Source organism: Centroberyx gerrardi, chromosome 12, assembly GCF_048128805.1.
Source record: "Centroberyx gerrardi isolate f3 chromosome 12, fCenGer3.hap1.cur.20231027, whole genome shotgun sequence".
Taxonomy (NCBI): Eukaryota; Metazoa; Chordata; class Actinopteri; order Beryciformes; family Berycidae; genus Centroberyx; species Centroberyx gerrardi.
The window spans coordinates 15,233,679-15,259,396 of record NC_136008.1 but is presented as its reverse complement, the minus strand read 5'-3'; the positions used below and the strand labels follow the sequence as shown (position 1 = coordinate 15,259,396).

At 45.7% G+C, this 25,718-nt stretch overlaps 3 protein-coding genes across 3 annotated transcripts; all 3 read left to right on the top strand.

Annotated features, from left to right (window-relative positions):
* Positions 1-205: 205 nt before the first annotated feature.
* fabp4b (fatty acid binding protein 4b) lies at positions 206-1,280 on the top strand. Its single transcript, XM_071915899.2, has 4 exons — positions 206-342; positions 521-696; positions 783-884; positions 1,145-1,280. Exons 1-4 carry the CDS (start codon positions 270-272, stop codon positions 1,196-1,198), a joined length of 405 nt encoding a protein of 134 aa, XP_071772000.1. The 5' UTR covers positions 206-269; the 3' UTR covers positions 1,199-1,280.
* A 2,241-nt stretch (positions 1,281-3,521) lies between these two features.
* On the top strand, positions 3,522-6,492 carry fam8a1b (family with sequence similarity 8 member A1b). The gene is made up of 5 exons (XM_071915880.2): positions 3,522-4,011; positions 4,126-4,246; positions 4,362-4,485; positions 4,672-4,811; positions 4,940-6,492. Exons 1-5 carry the CDS (start codon positions 3,522-3,524, stop codon positions 5,082-5,084), a joined length of 1,020 nt encoding a protein of 339 aa, XP_071771981.1. The 3' UTR covers positions 5,085-6,492.
* Positions 6,493-16,168: 9,676 nt separating this feature from the next.
* LOC139924739 (ataxin-1-like) lies at positions 16,169-24,514 on the top strand. Its single transcript, XM_071915875.2, has 3 exons — positions 16,169-16,560; positions 20,708-22,817; positions 22,963-24,514. The coding sequence occupies exons 2-3, from the start codon at positions 20,970-20,972 to the stop codon at positions 23,617-23,619; spliced, it is 2,505 nt and encodes an 834-aa protein (XP_071771976.2). The 5' UTR covers positions 16,169-16,560; positions 20,708-20,969; the 3' UTR covers positions 23,620-24,514.
* Positions 24,515-25,718: the final 1,204 nt, after the last annotated feature.

The window sequence follows — 25,718 nt, the reverse complement described above, 5'->3', positions numbered from 1 at the left end:
TATTAGGGAACTGAGCAGGCCCAAGTTCACCAGACATTTAATTCCTACCAAACCCAACAAAATCTCATCTAAGACCACGCCCCTGATCCCCCATTTCCATGGAAACTCGGGCGACAGCTGTTGATTGGTAGGAATGAATAAAGCACGTGCTTGGCCAGGCTTCAAATATGAAAATTTCCTTCTCTGTTCGCCTTTCGCGCTTTATCACCGAAACGTGAAATCCTAAAACACCTTGTGGCTTGTGTTGCGAGTTGCACTTCAGCTTCACCATGGTTGAGCAATTTGTTGGGACCTGGAAGATGACTGCCAGTGACAACTTCGATGAATACATGAAGGCAATTGGTGAGAACACGTTTTATACTAATTGAATTACTAACCCAAGTCTAGTTGTCGTGGCCAGCTGTTTTACTCGAGCTAGCTGTTAAATGGTAAGAGTTACACTTGTTCCATCAAATGCAGCATCACATAACCTGGAAGCACCCAGAGCAAAGTGTCCTAATTTACCCTCGTTGTGTTGAAGGTGTGGGCTTCGCCACTCGGCAAATGGGAAACATGGCAAAGCCTAACTTGCTGTTCAGCGTGGATGATGCTGGTGTGGTGTCCATGAAGTCTCAGAGCACTTTCAAAACCACAGAGATCCAGTTCAAACTGAACGAGGAGTTCGACGAGACGACTGCAGATGACAGGAAGACCAAGGTGGGTTTTCTCTATTGTTTTTAAAGCCACACGTGTCTCAGTCCATATCGCATGTACGTGCCTCTGACAGCCAACATCATTTTCAGACCGTCATTACCGTTGAGAATGGGAAGCTTGTGCAAAAACAGACGTGGGATGGAAAGACCACGACACTGGAGCGCGAGATTCAAGATGGGAAACTGATAGCGGTGAGTCTCAAACTCAAGCACCTGTTCATCCTTGCAGTGGTTTAGCAGCTTTAGTTTTGCGTTTAATGTTTTCAATTGCGTGTGTATTGATGGTAAAATCTAACATTTTATTATGCATTCCTAAGTAACCTAAATGGAGTTGACTTTGGTGCATCTTAAACATGATTAAGTGATTTTCATCATATTTCTCTATAGAATGAGATCAAATAAGCATGCACTGATCCAGAATACACTTTTAACATTCACCATTGTCTCTGCAGAAATGTGTCATGGATGACGTTGTTGCTGTGAGGACCTATGAGAAGGAGGCATAATTCCTGTTTGTCTGTTCACCATCATCAAAGTTGTTGAACCTGGATATTTGTTCAGTACCGCTAACACAAAATGCTCTGACAAACATTTCAATAAAGTCAGATGTTCTGTCACACTTTGTCTGCTGAGTAATTGTGAATGACTACACACAAGGGAAATCACAAGGGAAAGATTGTTTTTTTTCATTGGTGTGCATACGTATTCTTGTGAGTTTATGAACGGTGCTAGTATTTGCTTTTGCCATTTACTCATAGTAATGTCAGTCATCCCCCCCACTGTTAGTCAACTTTTTAATAGGTCATTTATTCTTTTTGCACATTTAGTTTTGGGGGAGGAGGGTGTTAAAAGTGCTGGTAGTGAATGCACCTGACGGGGGCAACTATTGTTGGAGGATGACTATTCAACTTCAGCTTAGCTTTCAACTTCCTTTTAAAGCAAGACAACATGCAGAGTTTGTATGCATTTATGTAGCAGTCTAGACTTGCCAAAACGAATATTGGAAGCCAGACTAATCTGTCCACTCGGGTCGTAGGTCACTAGGAATTGACAAGACCTTTCCTGTCTATAGCAAATGAGAACGCTGACCTGACATCCCCTTCTGTCCTCCTCAGCACACCAGACATGTGATCACTAAATCCTCAGCAGTCTACCGCTGAATGGAACCGAGAAAAAACCCTAATACCTCCGGATTAGTATTTACTTTATAGCCATATTAGAGTAGCTGTGACATGATTTTGTATACCATGGCTAGTTGCCAGCTGGTAGTATTTTCAAATATCAGCTGTGGTAATTGCGTTATAAACAAACATTTTTACTACATATTACAGCAGGCAATCCTTGCAGCCACTGAGCAGTTCAAAGTCATGCTTATAATCTCCGAGCTATTGGAAACAGACAGGGGGGTTTACAAAAGCCTTTTGTTCGACACAAAGGAAAGCAACATGTTCCGTATGAGAGTAGCCTCGTATGACAAAGATGTGAGTGAATGGGAGGTGGGAAGGCCAAATCCCTGCTTGGGGTTAGGGCAGTGACCTCTCATTTGTGCCAGGCCTCTTGTCTTGGATGCACAGACTTGGAGTTCAAGCAAGTGCACATAATTTGTTTTAATTAGGGTTCTTTGGGGCAGTAGGTTGAGGCCCGAATTCTCCAAAAGATTTCCAGGCTTTAGTGAATGATTGTGACCCCGGGTGGTGGTCAGGCAACAATGAGCTCTGACTAATGAAAAGCTGGTTCGTTTTCTTGAGTGCCACATTATATAAGACCACGGCGCGTGCACATGCACATTCACACACCCCCAATGCCTGAATGTATTTATTTACCTGCAGCTATTTCACAAAAATAAGTTTTAGGTATTGTGCGTACCGTACTGAAATGTGAAAACAGCTCTATGCATTTTCTTCTAGTATATTTGCAATCTTGCACAAATGCATTAACTGCACAGTTGTGGTGGTTTTCATACTTGATGATGAAATTTGAAAGTCTTCTCAAAAGGCTATTAGGTTATGTACAAACATACAGTAACCGATATTAGAGGTTTATGCCTCTTCTGAACTCATTGTTATACTTGAATACCCTATTGTTTAGGATTAAGCTTACTTGGGGGTAGTTTGTGGGGTGCAGGCATTAAGAATCAGGAGTCCTTTGAAAAGGTTTTACCCCCCTCGTCCTCCCAACCCTAACCCCCCCCCCTCCCTCCCTCCCTCCTTTGAGGCACAATCATACCATGGGCTGGCAAGTTCTTAGACATTGCTGTTTAAGAAGTACTTTAAAGCTGCTTTGTTCTAGAGTCAACAAAGGACAACATAGTGCACATAGCCTATACTGTACAAAAATACTTGGAACATTATGGAAAAACAGGTTAGTGATCTAAGTAGTTGCAGCTGGTGTCTCATTCAGTCAAAGAGGTCCACAAGTAACATTAGAAAACAAAAATTTCACAAACGTTTTTTAAGGCTTTACATGTACAATTGCGTTTGAATGATTACAAAATGTGAACTTGAGGACCCCAACATCAGCCTCACTGCAGTCTCGATCTTGCGGCAATGCTTCCTCCTAGTGGTTGATTGTTGAAATAGCAGGAAAGGTTTGGCCTGTACCACCATGTATCATGATGAAGGGGGTCGGGTTTTGTCTCCAAATTGATAAATGAGTTTTTGTGAGAATTTTCCTGTCTTTACCGAACAACCATTTAATATTCAATAAGAAAAGACATATTTTGTTCATACGTTATATGATTTTCTTAAACACTTCTTATCTTTGCTCTCTCTGCTCGCAAATGAAACAATCCGGGGTGACGCCGTACGTGACGTGACGCCATCAGCAAACATGGCTGACGATGAAAACACAAACATGATGGAAGTCGATCGGGAAAATATGCCTGCTGGTAGTAAAGACGCGCCACTAACGGACAACGTTATCCGATCATCAGACAGTCCAGACACCACAGAAGAAGAGAAGGATGTCGGTGAAAAACGCATCACCGCGGAATACTGCGAAAAGCTGCAGGCGTGGATGTGGCAGTACTACACTGGGTATGTCAACTGGCATAGCTGGCTTGCAGTGTCTGCTGTGTCTAACCCGTATTATTTACCGCAGTCTGCTAACGGGACGTCGACGGCACCGCTCGATTTCGCCAGTTTCGACGCCCAGAACTGGTACAACAACCCGTTTGGTCTGCCGCTGTCGCCGTACCCACCTGTCGCCCCCGGTGCGGGCAGCCAGGCAGGTGAGGCTGCTGGCGGCGGCACCGTGCCCGCTGCCGGGCACACGCACACACAACAGCAGCCTCAGGAGAACGGAAATGCACAGAGGCCAGGTAAACCCCACCGTACACATGTACAGTTAGAAATGATCCCCTTCATATCTAATGTTTTGGCACCACAACGGTTATCGGTCTGGCTAATTCTGCCCCTTCTGCACCCCACCCCAGGTCGAGAGTACAATATTCCTTCACCTCTCCAAAGACTCCTAGCTGAAATGGTGGATTTCTTCATATTGTTTTTCATTAAGGCAACCATAATCATCAGTATTATGCACCTGAGTGGAATGAAGTGAGTGTATTTGTGGTGGTAGCAGTAGGCCTGTGTCTTATTCAAGCATTTACATGAACAAAACCAGCTCTACATCTGATGAACTCATCCAAATGTTTTGCCTTTTGCTTTTCAGGGACATTTCCAAGTTTGCCATGCATTTCATCGTGGAGGAAATAGACGAGGACACATCGATGGAGGAGCTACAGAAAATGATGCTTGTTGCCCTTGTTTACCGGATACTGGTGTGTTTTTATGAGGTGAGATCTCGTGATTATGCAGCATGCTTGGTTTTCCAGATTCAGATAAGTAGTGCAAGTAAAGTGAGAGTTAAGTGTGGTCTGAACCTTAATCTGCAATTGCTTCTCTTTGTGAGTTCTGGAAACGTTCCCAGGCAGTTAACTGATAACTCCTTGTTTTCCTGTCCTGTGCCTCCCTCCATATAGATTGTGTGTATTTGGGGAGCGGGAGGAGCCACTCCAGGGAAGTTTCTCATCGGACTCAGAGTCGTTACATGTGACTCATCGGTCCTGGTTCAGCCTAACAGAGTACTTGTAGTGCCGGCAACTAATGTCTCTCTCTCTGCGTGAGTACTTCATTTCATAGGTCATCTTTCCACATTTGTAAATATAAAGAATGCAACCCAGCATGGTTTTACTGTCCGCTAGTCTTGCCTCTTTGTGACGCAGCTGCTGTTTCTGTCTCCCTCTACAGATCAACTGTCCGAGCCTTGAACAAGAACTTTTCCATTGCCTTCTTCTTCCCGGCTTTCATCACACTGCTGTTTTTCCAGCACAACAGGACTGTGTATGACATGGTGGCGGGCACTATTGTTGTCAAGCGCACCGGGGCCAGATGACCATTTAGAGAGTCTTACACTAAGGCCAAGCAGGCACTGCGTGCTGTTTTATTTATATGTGGACGTGTTGCTCATGGTCCTGCAGGACTCGGGCATAGTCCTTCCTAAGTATCAAGAGAACAAGAAATCACTCTGAGCAGGAACATTAAGATGGCTTCAGAGAGTTTAACATACATCACTGTATAGCTCTGTTCCCCAAAGCTTCTGTTCCTGTGCCAAATTGGTGTTTCTTCTTAAGAGAGGAAGAGTGATGGCAATGCCAGCTTTTCATCAGTCTGTTGTCTTTCATGAAATCAACACAAGATTTGCCTCTTCTCAAATACTCTTCCAGATTAAGAGTGAATGTCTTGTATCCCTCAGTAGTTTAGGTACTAACCACACAGTCATTAGATATTATACCTACTGTATGGCCTTATATGAAAGAGTCATTTTGAGCGTCTTAGGCTCAGACTTTTGGTTTGGAGTCACTGACCTCTGTCGCTGTGGGAGTGGCAGGTCGTGCTCTGTTGCTTTCAGCTACTGAAATACTGTGGTTAAAGGGCACATTCTAATGTATTGAATCTGTATTTAAAGCTTGACACAATTGCTCTTCCATTACTCTTGACTGCATGTTTGAATGAAGAGTAAATAAAAAAAAAGTAAATATTTTATTGTGATTTTTCACATTTAATAAGATGAACTGATACCACCACTAAATACCTACAAGTGTGACATGTCTGTCTTTTAGCATGACATGTCTTTGTCTTTTCTGTCTGCTATTTAATACTTTTTGAGTAAGGTATTTGCCACTGTTTTTTCTGATATGATATTTTGAAATATTTTGATACTAATTAATTCTCCACTGTATGTCGTGAACTCAAACTATATTAATTCATTGATGTGCCATTAAATTTGCCTTACATTACTATGGCTGCATTTGTCAGTTTATATTGTAACAATGTTCCAACGCATTTCGTTAATATTTAAAAAAAATAATAAAGGGGAAAAGCCACATACTGTGAAAGAGTGAGGCACAGAGAGAGAGAGATTGATCTTGATTTTAATACAGAATAACTATGCCTCTTATAAGGTAGTGAGACTTTTGTTTCTTGTTTTTTTATGTTGTCGAAATTTCTTGACTAATCTGTTTTACTTCATAAAAAAGTGCTATGATAAAGTATAGCGATTATTCAGTGAAATGAGGTCTGTGTTGTTAAACATTTCCTACTTCTAGATGGAAAAGATGGAAATGACAACTGCAACAGTTCATAGGATGATTTTGTGGGATAATTCCTGTTTGGTAACTTGCAGCACTTGTAGAATAAAAAGCTCATTTGGATATAAAACCATACACTTTTCATTGGCAATGGAGCACAATAAGATTAATATATGAATTCTTAAATGAAATGGTATTCCACTTACATTTGTTTGGGACAAGATGGTGCAGGTGTTCTTCCACTTAAATAAAGCATATGTGAAATAAACTCAGTGTACTCTTCATCTCTAGTTTGCAGTTATTCTTCACATGCTGTTATGAACAGCTGAGGTTGTAAAAATGGCAGGTCTAGATGCAGATTTGTAGACAGGGCGGCCACATCCTTAATTACAGGAGTTTGGCTCCACCTGGTGCATATTCATTGCTCCTACAGCCATTACATCACTAAAGAAAATCAACTCAAATCAGAGTTGGAGCCATTTCCAGAGAGAAGCGATTTAATCCAAACAAAAGCCAGGAGTCTGGGAATCACTGCACCAATTCCTTCCACAATCAACCTCCAACAGACCATATCGGTGCTGAAGACACTCCTCTCTGCTTCCAGACACCTATCACACCTGCTCCCCATCCCAAATCTGCCCCCCTCACTCTTCAACAACCTCTGCTTTGACTCACGTTTCATTCTGCAAGCTGGACAAGACTTTTTCTGCATTTACATTCAGGCTGCAACTGATTGAGACTTGAGATGGCAACCTGACTGGCATCTCAAAAAAATAAATACAATTTTAAAATCTGATGAAATGTATTCATCTTCGTTATATTTATTCTCAGTGACATTGATTTTTGAAAGTATTTACTACTTGGAGTGATTCTCCCCTTAATATCCATAACAGCTCTAGATGCAGATTGGTACGCAGGGTGACCTCAAGTAATTGAGTTTGGCTCCACCTAGTGTATGCTTATTGCTCCCATAGTCAATAGATGCCTTATGAAAATCAACTCAAATTAAAGAATGTATTGGAGCAATTTCCACAGAGGAGGGATATAAACCAAATAAAAGCCGGGAGTCTGGGAATCACTGCAGTGACACCCGATTTTCAAACACATAAAACCTATTTTTCATTTAACACCTATGATAGGTTTACTGTAATTCAAAAGTATCATTATCGTCTGAGACTCTTACGTTTTTTGGCCATGGTGATGCAGAGCTTATGCCCACTGTTCCCTGCACACAATATATTGAACACAAATCAGTCTGTGTGTGATGCTCATTTAGTATCACATAATCCTAATTATATTGTCTGCCTATAAAATGAGTTGATCTAGGAAAGCTTGAATCAACTCTTTGCAGACATTTTCCCCGTTCTGTGAGTTTTTTTGGCATGTCACATCTAATGTTTGGAGGGGGTTGTTTAAGCTCCAATTGTTGGCAAGTGTTAACGTGGTGATTGTGTTAGGCCCACTAAGTGGCAGCTTCAGCTGACAGCCACAGATGGTACTCCCAGATTACAGAGCGACCCCCTCGCATGCTGCTGCCGCGCACCGCACCATTACTGTGGGCAATGGAATAATGTAACTCGTCGTCATGGAGGGCTTTACCAAGGACAAGACAAGTGTGGGCAGAAACTGAGACTCAACTACCCATCGTCAAGGCACCAGTGCCCAGAACAGATGAGTGTATTTCCAGTTGGAGGCAGGATATATTTGTATTGACATGCTCTGGCTCCTGCCCAATGGGAATCTGAGGGAGGGAGATTTTAGAAACATACAGCTCAAGGGAACACTCATTACTATGAGTTATGACTGGCTTTGCTGTGACACACCACCTCTTGTTGTAATAAACTTCACATAAGTATTCTCATTCTGTTCATAGCTCTGCTAGCAAATGAACCAACTGTAATTAGGTAACATTAACCACATCATTCATTGATGTGAATCACGGTGTATCACCCTTTGTTGTGTCTATAAATAAGAGTCCTGTGTAGCTCAATAGGTTGAACCTGGCACTCACACTGCCAGTGCTATGGGTTTGATCCCCACGACAACCAGCTATTGTAATTGTTTTTTATAAAAAGCATTCACCAAAAGGCTTATATTGTGCAATGTTATTTCAACCCAGTCCAAGAACATGAACTCAGAAGTAATGAAATGAAAGGTGAGCACCTGTGCTGAGCTGTTTTGAAGTGTAAACACTGACCTGTCTCATAATTAAATGCTTGGTTGTCCAGCACCCTGCGGTGACTCCTGACTGTTATTCTGTGCATCAGTGCTTCAAAGGTGATTACACATTCTATTTTTCTACCATTGTTTTCTTTACATCATATGGAGGAAGATGTCCCTCTATTTCTTTTTTTTTCTCTGTGGTTCAATGCCATGTTTGAAAAATCAAATGCCTTGCCACCACATGGCGAGACCATACTGTATCTAGCTGGTGAAATGTCCAGCCTGGGTTCCTTCCACCCTGCTGGCTCTTTTAACTAGGGAGTCATCTGCAGGCACCATGGAGGGCTCACAGCTTTCTCTGACAGCCATGTGTCTGTGTCTGTGTCTGAGCGGAGCCACGGGGAAGAGCGGCGAGGCAAACAGTCTGGGATCAGCTAGAGCAAAACACGTGTGGATGATAAAATTTATAACCCTGATGTCATTAGTCCTTCATTATAAGAGCTTTCAAAATGGCAGCTGGTGCTTGTCACACTCACAAGAGCAGGCTCCAGGTGTCTTGAACTCACGGTTTCCTAAAGGTGCTGCCTGTGACTGAAATGCTGCACGGTGCTGTCGTGGTTCCCAGCATGTTTCTGTCTGTGCCTGTTGGTATTCCTCTCAAGTGGAGTCAGTAATTACCGGCTGGCTGGGTTCTGCCTGAGTGAAGAGGGCTGTTGATGAAGAGGAGACCTGTTGACTGGGTGAGAGAGGAGCTCCTGCTCTCCCATAAGGGATGCCATAGGGGATGAGGGCAGGCAAACACCTACTCACGCACGTACACACACACACACACACACATGCACAATCACGTGTGAATGCATATTCACATACACAATTTTTGCCGTTTTATTATACTTGCTTTTGAGGAATTCTGCGACTAACAATTATAGCTATACCTACACACACACACACACACACACACACACACACACACACCGACGTGTTAATTGATCCGAGGAGAGTGTTGAATACTGAATTGAGCCATTGACACGGCTCACTGCAGCTCTGGATGTGGCCTTATTTTTATTTATTAGCCAGTTCAACTAGATGTGGACATCCTGTCAGCACCGTAACATTTGATTTAGAGTGGCAATAAATTATGAATAAACTCATTTTCCAGGATAGTATGTCGCCCGTACTGGAGTTCTTTTTCCTGTCATAAATCCCTGCCATAAATTCTCTGTCAGATATGCAGTAAGAGGGGAAGACGAGCTCTAGAAAAGAAAGACAGACAGCGTGCTGTAGTGGCACCAGGGAGGAGGGTCGGGTGGGGAGTGGGGGGGCATTTTCTATGACCATAGATCAGGTTTCTTGGCATTTGTATTATATTCAATTCTGTAGATTTCCGCTTAGGGCCGTGCGGTGCTTGTGTTGGCTGATTGCCATGGATGCTTTTTTCTTTTTTTGTCATTGCAAGCAAAATCTGCCTGTGCTGTCTTTCTTGGAAAGGTTTGATGCGGACTTGCTGCATGTAAGTGGGATGATGAGAAATTGTGGGGGAGAGAGCGGGGAGGGCTACAACGCATGTGGATGTGTGCTGCTAATGGCATCGTCTGGAAAAGCCGCTTGTCCACATTTGACTTAGTCACTGCGATCTCCCTCATGCTAAGTGAGGCTGTACCACGACTCCACTTCACCACTGATTGGAACCGAGGAGCTGCTGGATGGATCTGCCTGGCAACCGTTGTGTTATTGACCAGAAAGTCACCACAACACATTCAAGAAGACCTATTCAGAAAAAAAATGCCTGTCCTGGTTGCCTGGCCTCATCCCCTATGGCATCTCTTATGGGACAGAAGGAAAAATCGGAAAGATATCTGCCACCTCATGTTCCAAAGAGAGAGAAAAAAAGGGGAGAGAGAGAGAGAGGGGGGGGGGGGGGGGGGGGGAGAAACCGGGAGAGATAAAGGGAATGAAAGAGGGGTCTGTCACAAAACCTTGCATATGATAGTGATATACAAGAGGCCTATTCATGATCAATGCACAAATTTAGTCACACAGACAGTAGGTAGGTGTTGTTGGTCTGGGTAACCCCATTGCCTAGAACAGTGATTCTCAACCTTTTTCATATCAAGGACACTAATTTAGTCCACATTAGAGCCACAGACCCCCATTTTATGAGATTTTGTCTCTCGGGCCCAAATCTGAGAATATTTTTATTGTTAGATATGATTTTGTCCAGAATTCCATGACTGTCTGTATTGTAGTTAGAGAGATAACTGTGTAACTATGATCAAAATAATCATTCTTCTGCATGTTAACTTCTTGTAAATGAAATAATGGTGAAGTTTAACAATTCATCAATTTACTGTGGACCCCCTGGAATGCCCTCAGGGACCCCTGGTGGTCCCTGGACCCCACGTTGAGAACCACTGACCTAGAAAATGTTTTTCTTTATAGTGGCACCTCTGACTGTTTGGATCATTCTTTCCATCCAACTCTGAACAGTAGCTAGCATGATTTAAATGCCCACATGCAGTACTGCCCTCTGTTGTGTGGATCAGGTATTGAAACTACAGTACAGTAGGTGGGAGGAGCAGGGAGGTCACTGAGGTCAGAGGACTTGTTTGTGTGTGTGTGATTGTTGTGTTCCTCACTTGGACAGTCAAGTCAGGGGTTGAGAATATACTGAGACAGTCTGACGGAACAGCAAGTACTCATGTTGATTACTTGTACACAACAAATTATGTTATTAGGGAAGTTTCCCTGGCTCTTTTGTCTGTCTTGTCCTGCCTGCCAAACCAACCAACGACACTTTCTCTCCTCTGAACAGTTTTGGAAACTATTGAATAACAACCGACAGTAACTTTGCTACTTGCCTGCACATCAAGCTCAACTTTTTCACACTATTCATTCTCACTCTGATTCTTCTGGTTCATGTACAGAGAACAAACTCTGCAGAGTTTCTTCAGTGGCTGTATTCCTCCTCCTCCTCAAATCACTCCCACCCATTCTTTCAGTTGCCTAAACGATGTTTTGGACATGATGTGCGTAAGCAGCGGCTTGCTATTTTCAGCTGAATGAGGAGAGTCTTGCCATTTGGACACAGGATGAAATCTGTCGTATTCTGCTGAAGTTCAGGCTCTCGGCATGTACACAGTATCTACATGTAATAGAATTGAAGAAGTCATTTTTTAAGTCTCCTATGGTAAAACCACAATCCTTTGGCAAACTGAGGAGTGTGCCTTTGAATAACCTCAGTCAGTTACAAATGTTGTGTATCATGCTGGCAGGCACAAGACTTGACTCTGGTAGAGACTCACCCCGAGAGGAATCTATTATCCCTGCTAACATAAATGATAATCGCAGCATGCAGTAACCAGAAAATTGTTTTACCATTGTGTTTGTTATACCATATTTGTTGTTTGTAGCAGCATGTCTCCAGAAAAGATATAGTAATACCATCTTGATCTATCACATCACTGATTAAATGGCTGTTCATTCACTCCCCCACATCCACCAGCCACCGCTTCAACTATGAATCACATTGCAATCTCAAGGTTTTGTAGGAAAAGCAGCCATAACAAAATTCAGGAGAAAATCAATTAAAAAAAAAAAACATAACAAAACATTTTCTAACTGTCTTTCTGTTGTGAAATGACAAATACGATCAACATCGAGCGGAGCGAACTGGATTACATCACAACACTTTTTTCAGAGCCTTTTGTCCAAAACTATTCCCTGCAATTTATGATTCAAGGGACCATGACCTTATAATGACCTTAACATCAATGGCACACTGTTTTCTATTACCTCTTTTAAAAAGAACCAGGACAATGTTTGTCGATTTTCAGAGCTTCAACCCGAAGATTTCGGTTCATTCTGTTCATCTTAGTCATTTAATCCCAGGACTCTGTTCAAGGTCACTTTGAGCTCTCAGCAGCTGACAATTGCTCTGTTGTGATTAGGACTACAATTCAATGACAATTACTGTCCTTCACATACTCACAGATTCTAAGCCCCAGGTGTTCAATGCCTGCTGACCAAAATGGTGAGACTGAGTGAATATAACATTCACCCACCCCTCAGCAGTGCATGCACCCAAATTGAGAGAGTTGAGGTCAGTGTCACCTGCCCGATGGATTTGTTGGCCCTTGCTCTTTTCATTAACTGCTGAATTCCCTGGCTCTCAATAGGCTCTTTCAGTGTGTCATGCTACACCACCATTGAGCCAGAGCCACGGAGCCACCCATCTTTCTTAATGGGGACTGGAGACTGTGGAGCTGCCTTGTTGCCATGGCAGCAAGCGCTTTCACATTCTCCCCACATAGTGTGGAGTGTGCACGTTGTTCCTTCCAAACTGGAGCGCGCCACAGCAGAGACTGGTCTGCTCTCAGACAGGACCTAGCCAGGGTTATTTACCTCCCGCTCTGATACCAGATGCCCTCTTAATCCCACCACCCACACTCCACTTTCCATTCTCTTTATTACTAATGCATAGTATTTCCCACTGGCAGCTCTCCCATACTGAGCTTTGTTCTCACACTCACTCTTTATCTGTTTCATATGTTCCTCCAAGCTTTGGGGTAATTCTTCACAGGACCAATGTATGAAAATATCATCAACTGTGTTCTGATGTCAGGCTCCAAGTGACCTAAACCTTTTAAACAGGATGCATGTACAGGAAGATTTCAAGGAAACCTAAGTGAATTTATTAACTGTCTTGATTAATGCAAACAATGGCACACCATGGGAAATAGCTGGCATCCCTGTGTGAGCGTTTGCATCATACATGCTGCCCTGTCTTGTGTGCATGTGGATCTGTGAAACATGTCTGGACATGTCTGCTGTATTAGAGAAGGCTCACTTAGCCCCAGTAAGAGTGAGAATGCAGAATAGGAAGACAGATGATGATGCTTGGATAACTGTTGGCTGGAAACTGGGCATTTTCAAGGTACTATTATTCATCTCTTCAGATTCAAGTTGTGTAAGGTTGTTGTGAAAAAATCTTGGAAGAACTTAAATTGGAACTTGCGTTTTACAGTGCAGCAAAGGTCACATTATATAACCTGCAGCAACTGGAACTCTCTTGTGTTTTCATGGTGTTTTATGCTGATGGCTATATCAGTGTGTGAAGAAGAGAGAGCACTCAAGAGGCAGTGTGTAGAGACAACTGTGTCTGCATGTACGCAACCATTATGCAATGTGTTGTTCATTTGTTGAGATGCTGATGGACAGTGAAAGGCTACAGATAGAGAAAAGTTGGTTTTGTGTGATACTTCTATCACCTATCTCTAGGCTTGGTCATAAATATAGTAGTATGAGCTTGCCTATGTAAGCAAAGGAACAACAAATACACACACACACACACACACACACACACACACACACACACACACACACACACACACACAAGCAAACACGACTGCAGCTACTCTGCTATTTTAATACTACTGCTATTACTACAATAACTACTACTACTACTACTACTACAACTACTACTATTACTACAATGACTACTACTACTTCTACCACTACTACACTACTGCTTCTCAGTAAATCATTAGCTTTCACCACCTTGAAAAGAATGTCTAAATAGTCTTTCGGTCCTAAAAAGATTGTAAGATGACTCTTGTTGTGGTTCGGAGCATTCCCTCTCATTATGTGCACCACACTGAGGAATGTAAGGCTTGTAGTGTACAGTTGTGTGCGTGCTCAGAATGAGGGAACACATGTGCAACTAGGCCGGCAAAACCCCCCTTTCAGGTTGTACTACAATGATCGCTATCCAACAGACATGCAGAATTGTCAGCATCGACAAATGAAATAATCCTGATCCTTTTTGAAGACTATCCTAGCGCCGAAATGCACGTCTCTTTGCTTTGATCGAGCTACGAACAGCAAGACAAATTGGACTGTTCTGTCTTCATGCAATCTTTGTGTGCTTGATCTATAGTACTCATGGCTGGATTTGTAAATTCTCACAGGAAAGCTTATTCCAGCGTACTTTGCTGACATTAATTCTGACTTTCGATTAAAGTGAGCCAGTTCAAGGCCAGGAAAGTCCGATCTCTTGTAGCCGCCCTTATGGTTCAGGATGGAGTTCTGTCATGTTCCTTCCATTACCTTGCTGTGGGGATTGTGTAGTTCCCGAGGTGTACATTGCCTTAGCAGCTCCTCACAAGAGATATGAGTCACAGTAGGAAGGTGAGGCTATAGCCCCTCGAAAAGTAAGACACACAGCTAATGGTTTTCTCAGGTTCCACAGCTGGGGAAAACACATCTTTTCACTTCGGTGATTCTCTTTGTGTGTGTGTGTGTGTGGTGTGTAGGTCATACGTGTGCTCTGCGCTACATTTGTGTCTCTGCATTCCAGCTCCTTGCATATTACAACAAATATTGACTATGCAGAAAGTCAGGAAGTGTGAGCCTAAGTGTGCACAGGTATGTTCTTAACATGACCTGCCTTTATGTTTGTACAAAACAAGTACACTGTGTCCTACAGCAGTGGTTTTCAAACTATGGCACACTGGTGGGGCCCGGCAGGGAGCCAGCAGGGGTGTGGGATGAAGGGGAAAAAACCCTGCAAGTAATACTTTATTAAGGTGGTTTTGATTGATTCGTGATGATCCAAGGAATAACCAATTAATTACAACTTTTCCATGTGCAATTTAGTCTCTATTGCATGAAATTACAGTCGGTCAGTTGGTCGGTCCCAAGCAAAATAACAAGAAAAAGTACGGGAACCCCCTATCCCAGAGCCTTTGTTGATGTAATACTATTCACTATAGGCTCGTTGTTGTGGCAGCCTTGTGTACTTTATTGTGTTCCCTGTGTTTTCCCCAGTCTGCAGTCTAGGTGGGGGGGAAGCCCTGCTTGTCCTGCCTGGAGAGCAGCAGATAGCTAGCTGGCCTGGTCGTGAAGTGCCTGTCTGCAGCCTCGCTCTTTCTGCTGTGTGCTGAGCAGGATAAGGAGGAGGCCTAGGGTGAGGAGGGCCCCAGTGCCAAGCGGCTGGGCGGGGGTGTTTATCAGCCCTGCCTGCCTGGCCTGCGCATAGTGAAATATCCCAGGGGTGGAGATGGGGGAGGCCTGGGGAGCCCTGGGGGGGGGTGCGACGGGGCGGGCGGGGAGGGCTGTGCAGCAGCAGGGGCAGGTTACTCAGAGGCACTTTCCGACTGAATAGAGGCTGAGACTCTGTGATTGTAGGTCAGCTCACGGGGCAGATTAGAGAGAGATTTGTCTCTACGGGGAAAACGCATATGAAAATGAACAAGAATGAAGCAGTGCATTAAAACAGCTTTGACGTGCTAACACGCTGAACAATTTAATCCTCTGCCGGTTTGTGCGTGTGTGCATGTGCGTGTGTATGCATCTGTGTCTATGCGTATGTGTCAGTGTCTGTGCCTCTGTGTGTATCTGCCAATAAGAACGTGAATAACCCACAGTTATTCACATTCATATGTCTGTCTGTGCAAACCCTCTCTGAATCTCCGGCTCTCTCTCTCTCTCTCTCCCTCACCCTCCGTCTGTTACTCCCTCCCCCTCCTTCCCTCTCTGTGTGAGCGTAGTCTGGGCGCTGAGCCAAGTGGAGTGTGTTTTTTTGAATGAATACCTGATGCGGCTGATGAGGCTGGCTGGGGGAGGAGCCGTGTCAGTGGAGTACTGAGAGAGAAAGAAAGAGGAGGGAGGGAGAGAGAGAGAGAGAGAGAGAGAGAGAGAGAGAGAGAGAGAGAAAGAGAGAGAGGGAGAGACGGAGAGAGAGGGAGGCAGCCAGGCAGAGAGGGAGCTGGCGGTCTGGTGGCCTTGCATAACACACGTTGGAGCAGCCTTGCACGCAGGACTTGATGTGAGCTTCAGCAGAGGGGAACTTCCTTCACCGTCAGCCCGTTGCAGGGGCAGATTGTTGAGGCAGGGGCGGCGTAGCCTCCACCCGGAGTCCAGAGGAAGGCAGTGCTGGAGCAGAGCAGAGGCTCGGAGAAGAGAGCAGCACAAAGGAGAGATTCAGGAAGAGGAGTCCTAGGAAACACGTCTCCAACACACACACACACACACACACACACACACACACACACACACACACACACAGAGGCAGGAAGAATCCCTGGACATGCTCTGCAAGCAGTGGCTGTGGAGATACTGGTGAGCTATTCTTAGCACTCTAACCAGAGGGGGGGTGTCTCTTTTCTTCTTGATTTGTGGCATAGTAGTATTTTCTGCCCTGCTACTCCACTCATGCGCTCTCACTGTCATTCTAAAGCCCCTAGAGGCTACAGTCACAGCATCTGTCCAGAGTCATAGTAGTGAGATTAAAAGGCATTAATCCTGTTTGATTGTAAAGGTGCTTGTTCGGAGGGACGCCTGTGTACGTATCTCTGCTTGTATATTGTGTTGATCGGTGTATGTTGAGCAGTGATGCAGAACTCTGGAGTCATTGTGAAGACAAACAGCCTGATCCCACTGCCTGTTCTCACTGTCTGCTTTAGTCTGCCGCACGGTCGGTCCGCCTCTTAAAGGGACAGGCACCGCCGCTGTACAGAGAGGGGACAGGAAAATGGCTCTTTTGGGCATTAGAGAAAGCTATACACTGTATTGATCCGCCTTGTGGTTAGGAAGTAGGTTTGTTAGGGGTTGAGTTGAGATCCTGCTTGTACTCAAAGATTCACACACATGTTCTCTCCCTCTGCACCTCCCCTTCTGGTTCATGCAGGAGCTCAGATAGTCCAGCCTGATAATGATGTTTTTGTTTTCTATATATAGCCTTTTGCCGTACAGAGTATTCGCTGTGTATCTATGACTGGTGTAGTAGGTGGAATATGAGGTAGAGCAGTATTGACAATGTGTTCATCACCCTGTCGCAATTCACGGTGACACAGCAAGGGTCTTATCTATTGTGTTTGCTTTTTGCTTTATGAACAGGAGAATCCTTTGCATATAGAAGCATAATCTCAGGACACTGTCGCTAGACCTGTCACTAAATCATTTTCTTCTCTTGCTATCGCTTCCCCGGCTGGCCCTGCTGTAGAGAAATGTTATTGCTGTGAAGCGGTGGATCAATGTGAGGAGTTAATAGTGGGTCTGGGAGCATGAGAGAAGACTTAGGGCTCAGCCGGGGGACTGGGGGAGCTAGCGGCTGATGGGTTAGAGAGGAGATGCTACTCTGCAGGGGGTCCTCTCACCTGGAGACCACCGAGAGGATGCTGAATGAAAACATCTCAACTGAACTTCTGCGTGCACACAAACGGCACACGCAGACACACACACACACACACACACACACACACACACACTACACTACATGACTACACACACCTATTTCTGTGTGGTTTGTGCAGCTTTTGAGTGGGAGTATGAAAGAGGATCACATGGCGAGGTCGCTCTATCATTCTGTCTGAGCGGCGCGCTAGCTGAAAAGCACCAGTGTGATGAGCGGAACAGAGAGCGGCCTGTCTCCTCTCTGCTGTCATCCCTCCATACATGTCTAAGAGGTGACAGTCCTGGGCCAGGACACTGACTAAGGGCCTCCCATGCTGTCTGGCTCGGTGTGACAGCCGTGTCTTGAAAGCGCTCCTTTGTTCTCCGTGGTATCACATAGGCCGTATGTTTGTTGGTTTCAGCGTTCTAATAATAGGCTGGCGGTGGAAAATCTGGAGAGGCTTTTGGCTGGTGAGCTGTGTGTGAGAGTGTGTGTGTGTGTGTGTGTGACTGGTGCTCTGTGCTCTTTACCCATTGTGACCATCTGTAGAGAGCGCTGTCTCCGGGTCATGTGAGGAAAGAGACCTTCCTTGAGGACATGCTGCTGTATCTGTAGTCTTTGGACAGTGTGGGGACTGACGAGACGTGTGCTGTCCGATCCGTCATACGCCGTGTTGTTAGACGCAGGTGTGTTATTCATGCTGACAGTGACGGTGTGTTTGTGACAGTGGGAAATCGGAGCGCGCTGGCTTTGTTTCCCGACTCCACTGTAACCGCGGCGTGATAGGTTGTTGTTGTTGCTCCTTACGTGATGTCATTACAATGTTGACATGGTGTTGCCGTGGCGGGGGGTTGCCATGGTGTTGCGAGGTTGTTGCCATGGAGCGTTGCCGTGGCGATGCTGTACAGTGTAGCTCCGGCTGTAGCAGTGGCTGTGTTGCTGATCGGGGATCTCTCGGCGAGGTGGGGGCTATGGCGCTCTTGATGCTGCAGGCGCTGCTCAATGTGGGTCAGGAGAAGCAGCACTCTCTCTTCTCCCCATTCCCCATTCCCCATTCTCTCTCTTTCTCTCTTTCTCTTCCTAATCTCCTTTCTTCTCTCACTCTCCCCTCTCACTCCCTTTATTCCTTCTTCTATCTGTGATCTTACATTGCCTTTCTACCTCTCTCCTCCCCCTCCTCCCCCCTCACTCTCCTCTCCCCCCCTCTCTCTTTCTCTCTCTCTCTCGCTCTCTCTCTGTTTCTGTGTTTCTCTCCACCTCTGCTGCTCTTCTCCTTTGTTACATTTGGTTGATCTACCAGGCTGTATGTTCAGATAAATTGCATGGAGGTTTTGCAGCTTTTGCTCTGCTCTTGAATGCAGTGACCTTGTCAAAGTCAGTGTTGGAGGTAGATGGGTCTAAATAGAGATTGACCAAGGTCGCCTTCCATGTTTTCTCCTTGTCTTTATGTAACATGTCTGTAGCTGCCTGCTGTATTGAACCTCCTCCGTAATATGAAAACACAATTTCACACTGTCAAATAGCCTGACTCCTCTGAATGGAATGTAGGGGGAGAAAAATGAATGGATGGACGCTTGTGTCTCATGCACTCCATCTCTGTGGTGCTTCTGGCTAATGAACAACTCTTTGAACCTCAGATAAGCCTGCAGGAGAGAACAGTCCAGCTGGAAAAGAAACACAAAATAAAAAAATGAGACAGAGATCTAGGGGCAGCAAAGGGTGCATGTCAATGTTGAATTTGTATGGATGCATGTCAGGTATATAATGAGTCTGTGTTTGCATGTGTGTACATGTGCATGTGGAGTGTGCATACGTCCATGAGTCTATGTGGGAGTGTATGTCGGTCCAGCCCAGTCAAACATTGATAGTGGCTAGCTGCTGCCTGTGGCTTGTTGACACAGTTAGGTACCTCTCACTAACCCACTTTCTATGCTGTCATTTCCATCAACAGTTCCAGTGACCTCCCCAATGCTGGCTAGAAATAAAGAGCTTGTTTCAGTACTCATTTAACCTAGCCTTCAGGCCACCTCTCACTAAACCAAACTCTGAGAGGGCCTACTCATCCGCAGCCCTGTTTGTTGTCCACTTTGTATTCCCTTGAACTTTGAAACACCACTCAAAAGGAGAACAACGGAAAGCTATTGTTAAAATATTTTTGAAACACTGCGATGACGGCAGCAAAGGTCCATTTACATTTGTTGCAGTATGTTCTATAACTAAATTTCAGAACATGTTGTTTTCACTTCAATTTTCTGATGTGCCCACTGACCCAGAGTTCCTGTCTGGGGGTGGATGTTATATTTACTGTAGCCCCACTGACACAACACGAGGTCTGGGAGCGTTAGAACAGAAACAAAAGCATGGCCTCCTCAGAAGCTGTTACTTTGTGCCATGGACTCTTCACTTCACTCCTGTTTTCTACCCTAGAGCTCAGAGCAAGATAACAGCCAGCAGCAATGCACGTACACTTACGCACACAACCGCACACACACACACACACATACACACACACACACACACACACACACACACACACACGCACAAACACTGCAGTACAGGAAGCTCCAGCCTGGTGTTGAACATGAAAGAGCCTTTTCCACATTATGTAAATGATGACACATACAACACTGTAGTGCACCTTCCTTTGTACATGGTGTATCATTACTCATGAAGAGGCTTGTTGAGGTATGGCAGATTAGACAATGTTGATCCTTGAGGGTGATCTCCAGCAGTTCTTGGAGAAACATGCACACAGAATGGGCTTCATGTTGTGCTGGGCAGCATTAGATAAGCACATATCAGACATGCTAGTTATGCCAGGTTCCACCTAGTGGCTAAACAAAGAACAACACCTTTACAAATAAAACCAGGGGAAATTTTAAATGAGAGTGAAGTATTTTAGTGTATGCTAGTTTGCATTTGCAGCCCTGTATTTTGTGAGTGGAGTTCATAAAACAAAAAATATCACAACAACATGCTGTGCTTACTGTACCAACGCTATCATGCAATTGGCATAATGAGTTTGAACTGATGTTTGTATAATGTCATTTCTCATTATCTGTGTATCTGATTTGAGCTTCTCTCTGCCATCAGATTTCTGCTGACGTGGAGGAGGTAGGTCGGTCAGAAATGATTCCTCATGAAGTCCATGGAGCTCATTCAGTGAGCCGACGTGACTCCATCTTCTCTGGCCTGAGACCTGGAGCTGTCCACCAGTGAACACAGAGGGAGCCTGAGCCACACAGCCCACAGGGAGGCTGGCCCCTGGACACAGTCACTGAGTGGAAGAGAGAGAAAGACAGTCTGAGTGGAATAAGAGAAGTACTACCAGGGATTAGTAAACCACACTGACACCATGAAATCCAACCAGGAGCGGAGTAATGGATGCCTGCCTCCTAAGAAGCGCGAGATCCTGGCTCTGGAGCAGAGGCCGGTGGTAGTAGCCACAGCAGCAGCTCCAGCCGCAGTGGCTACTGAGAGCCCCCACACAGAGAACCTGGCTTGGCTGGCTAGTGTGGCCAGTGAACGCTGCAAATCCAGGGACACAGAGAGCCCTAGGTTTCCTGTCTCCTCCTCTTCCTCTTCTTCTCCCTCCTCTTCTATCCATTCCTCGGCCACTCCTCTGTCTGCTGTGCCCCTGACCTCTCTTCCTACAGTTTACCCCACAGCCCTTCCCCAGCAGGCTGGGACTATCCAGTACGCCCAGCTGGGACCTAACGTCCAGTTCATCAGCTCTGGGCCCTACGCCGGCTACATCTCCTCTCACATCATCTCCGCCAATCCCACCTCCACCCACAACAACTCCACCACAGCAGGACAGCGCCCCCAGCTGGACAGTTACACCACTGCCCTCATCTCTCCCAGCACCAAAGGGGAGCAGCAGTTTCAGATAGGCCTCTCTCCCACAGACCTGACTCCTGTGTCGCTGCCCAACTCTACCCAAGTCACCAGCCAGTACATCCATCTGGACAGCAGAACACCTCTGACTGTCAGCGGAGGCGGCACCGTCACCTCACCCGCCGCCCACCTCCCCCTCCAGCTCCACACTCACCCGGCTGTCCTCCCCCACACACTTACCCTCGCTCCCTCCCAGCTGGTTGTTCAATACGCAGATGGTTTGGCTGGAAAGAAACCAGAGGGGCACAGTAAGGGGATGCTGAACGGGGAACTGGAGATGGTCAAACAGCCTAAAGCCTCCAGTCAGCCAGTGAACCATCAGCAGGTCCAGAGCTACGAGGCCCGACACATCCTCCTCCCTGCAGACTACGGCCAGAACCCCTCAGGACTCCAGACCTCCTTGGTGCTGGTGGCCCAGCCCAACAGTGGAGCTGAACACGAACCCGGCTCAAACAAGCTCTCCTTGGTCCAGACGGAGAAAGGGGGCATCTGCCTGGGGAAACCAGTGTCCAGAGCATCCTCCTTCACCTCCCTCTCCTCTTCAGAGGTGCTGAAGTCCGCCGCCCCTCATACAGTCATCCAGACCACTCTTCCCCCCGAGGAGCTGCCTGCCAGCCTCTATTCCTCCACACAGCCACCAATCATTGGCTATATTGCCAGTGCGGGGCATCAGCATGCTGTCAGCTACCATGCCGCGCTGCCCCAGCACCTGGTCATCCCGAGTGGCCAGTCCCTCCTCATCCCAGTTAGTAGTTCCAATAACTGCGCAGACATGGAGGTTAGTCGTGCTGTCAGCACCCTCACTGCCACCACTACCCCTCATATATCCACCGCCATGCCGCACGCCTACCTGGCCACAGCCCTGTCCAAGTGTGAGGTGCTGGGCTCAGATGGAAATCAGCAGCCCCCTTCCATTGCACAGGCTCCAGCTCTACCTGTCCTGCCCTCAATCCCGGCTCCTGCAGTGGTGGCACCTCCCTCCCCTGCTGCCGCCCCCGCCCCCGCCCCTGCCCCTGTCCCCACTCCTGTCCCTGCCCCTGCCCCTGTCTCTATCCAAGCCTCCCCTCCTATCTCCTCTTCCTCCTCACCTGTGGCACTCCCTCCATTCTTTATGCGAGGCTCCATCATCCAGCTGGCAGATGGCGAGTTGAAGCGCGTGGAGGACCTGAAGACAGAGGACTTCATCCAAAGTGCTGAGATAAGCAGTGAGCTGAAGATTGACTCCAGCACTGTTGAGCGGATTGACAGCGGACAGACTCCTAATGCTGTGGTCATACAGTTTGCTGTGGGAGAGCTCAAAGCCCAGGTAAGGTATCCAATATGATGGTTAAATTAAATTATGAGTGTTAAACATGTTAAAGTTAATTACTGCTTAACAGAATTTTCAGCGATGTCTGTATGTAGAAGAGTAGAAAGCTAACTGTGTCTGTTGTACATGTGCTGTTATCCAGGTGTGTGTGGAGGTGCTGGTGGAGTATCCCTTCTTTGTATTTGGCCAGGGCTGGTCGTCCTGCTGCCCAGACCGGACCACCCAGCTATTCGAGCTGTCCTGCGCTAAGCTGTGTGTGGGTGACGTGTGTGTGTCGCTGACCCTGCGGGGCCTAAGGAACGGTTCAGTGACAAGCAGCCAGGCTCTGGGGGCCAAGCTGAAGACCAGCCACAACTCTGACTCCTATCACAACACGGAGCCCACTGTAAGGAACAGTACAAGTCCAAATGCTGCGGGCAGCAACAGTGGCCTCCTGATGAAGGCATCCAGTTCAGACAGACTGGAGAGGGACCAGATAACTGGACCAGGACCAGGACTAGGCGAGGCGGTCTATGGAGCAGGAGCGAGGGCCGTCTCTGGGAGTGGAGATATGAGACAGGAACCAGGGAGAACGGACATGCCCCCTCCCTCCAACACACAGTCTGGTGATCCAGATAGACCCACAGGCCGTAAGAGACGCTGGTCAGCCCCAGAGAGAGACCAGACTGAGAGGGCTGAGGAGGAGCCTCCTCTGACTCTGCCCAAACCCTCCTTCATCCCTCAGGAGGTTAAAATCAGCATAGAGGGCCACTCTAGTACTGGGAGCGAAAGGTGCTTGAACAAAAGAGTAGACTGTTGAGAGGACTATAAAGAATTTAAATTACCTGTGGTTTGGTTTGTGTCTTTGTTTATCCCCTCTATTTTCTCTCTATCCAGACTACTGTAATATAGGCTGAGTTTACACAGTATTTACATGTTTTCGTTCCATATAGGCCTGATATCTACAGTGCAGTACAGTAGAGCACCTTCATATGTGGTATCAGACCCGAGATCAGTGCAATCAATGCTGAAAGCGAACATGAATGCGGCGTGAATGTTGTAGTATGAATGGCAATCAGATGTTCGAGAGACATTTGACTTGTGTGACACCTTTTATAAGCTGGATCTCCTTTGTCTTGTGGCTTAACCCTGTTGGATACAGACCAGTCAACCATGCCGCTTATCACATGAACAAGCACAGACCCTCATGTCAGCACATAAACTGGGTAACCAAATTCTGACCTGCATCCTGTTTGTCTCGCTGTTTATTTGGTGTGTACTGACAGAGACACCACTTCGGTTATTTCCATGGCAACACTCGCTTGCCACTGATCACCATGGCTATGATCTCTGCTGCCTTGTGCATCTCATGCTAAGTTGACGTTTTCTTTTTATTACTCTTTTCTCATTTACATACCATTACAGATGTTTAGATCATTGTATGCTCATTGTGGCCCTGCGCCACTTGTGTGTGTGTATGTGTCTGCGTGTGTGTTGGTCTGTGTGTGTTTTTCTGTGTGGCTGTGGTGTTACCGGGGCTGTCAGAGTGAGCACAGGAGTCAGGTGTGTGGCTGGTAGCTGTGAGCTCAGTCTTCACTACAGCCAGCAAATGCCAAGGCTGAACAGGCCTGAATGTACCTAACCATGATATTTGTCCTCAATATTGACTCACAAAGTTATGCATGTGCCGTTTGTTACACCAATAAAGAATATATGCTGAGAATTTGATACCGATGCTTTTGCAATATCTGGGTCACAGCAGTTGCAGGTGCATTGCTTTGATGAAGTTCCTCTACTTTATCTTGAAAGTGTATTTGGAAAGTCTCATAATAATGGTGGAGAGGAATTCCACCCAAGGACAGCATGTGCCACCAGATTACACCTTTTTTTTTTGGCCCTGAATGCTATGAACAACATTTAAAATCTATACTAATAAGGAAACCTCAAGGTACTGCAGTCCAGTAGCTCTGGATGAGTTGTTTTGCTGGACTATGTACGTACTCAAACCTCATCCTGCAATATTTTATCACCAAAATTCCATAAAGTCATAATTGCCTAGCTTAAATTCAAGCACACCATAAGATTACTGATAAAAACATGGCTTAACATTTACTCTGAACTGATTGAAAAATGGTACCCTCCCACCCTATTGATTACCATACAAAAAACATGGCCTTAGATTGAACTAGTATACAGCAGCACATGGTTTTTAGGGTTTTACCATTAAAACCTGATTTCCTCAACGATGGTATGCCTTACCTAAGTCCATACCTGTTATATCAGAGTAGTACTGTTTGATTAAAAACAGCTTTGTCTCTCTTTCTGTTAGTGTATAACGTGTACATTTTCATTTTTTTTTAGTAGTAGAGCCAAAATAAATATTTTATAGTTCATACTCAGGAACAGTGTGTATCTATATGTGTGTGTAGGAGGACTGTGTATGCGTGTGTGTCTGGGCCTGAGTGAGTATGTGCATTTTACAGTCACATGTGTGTGTGTGTGTGCGTGTTCTGAGCAGCAGCACTTTGATGAACCAGTGGGAGTGTGGTGTTGTCCCTGTCTTTAGCGAGGTAGTTTCCCTCCTCAGCTTGCAGACACTATGAGAGTAATCAACTGACTGTTCTTTCCATCACGTCATGTCCCACAAGTTTTATCGTTGTGGGAAAACATTAATATACCGGGGCAGGGAATGTGATCACACATTGGGCAAGCTATCTCAACTTTATTTTTGATTACTGATAGAGTCACTATTGAGAGAGAGAGAGAGAGAGAGAGAGAGAGAGAGAGAGTGAGAGAGAGAGAGAGAGAGAGTTAACTAGCTATCTAGTGTTGTTCATGTACAGCCAATTGTATCCCAGACAGTGTACAGTGTGTATAGATTCAGTGTATAGGTACATTTCTACCCATATGTAGCCTCTG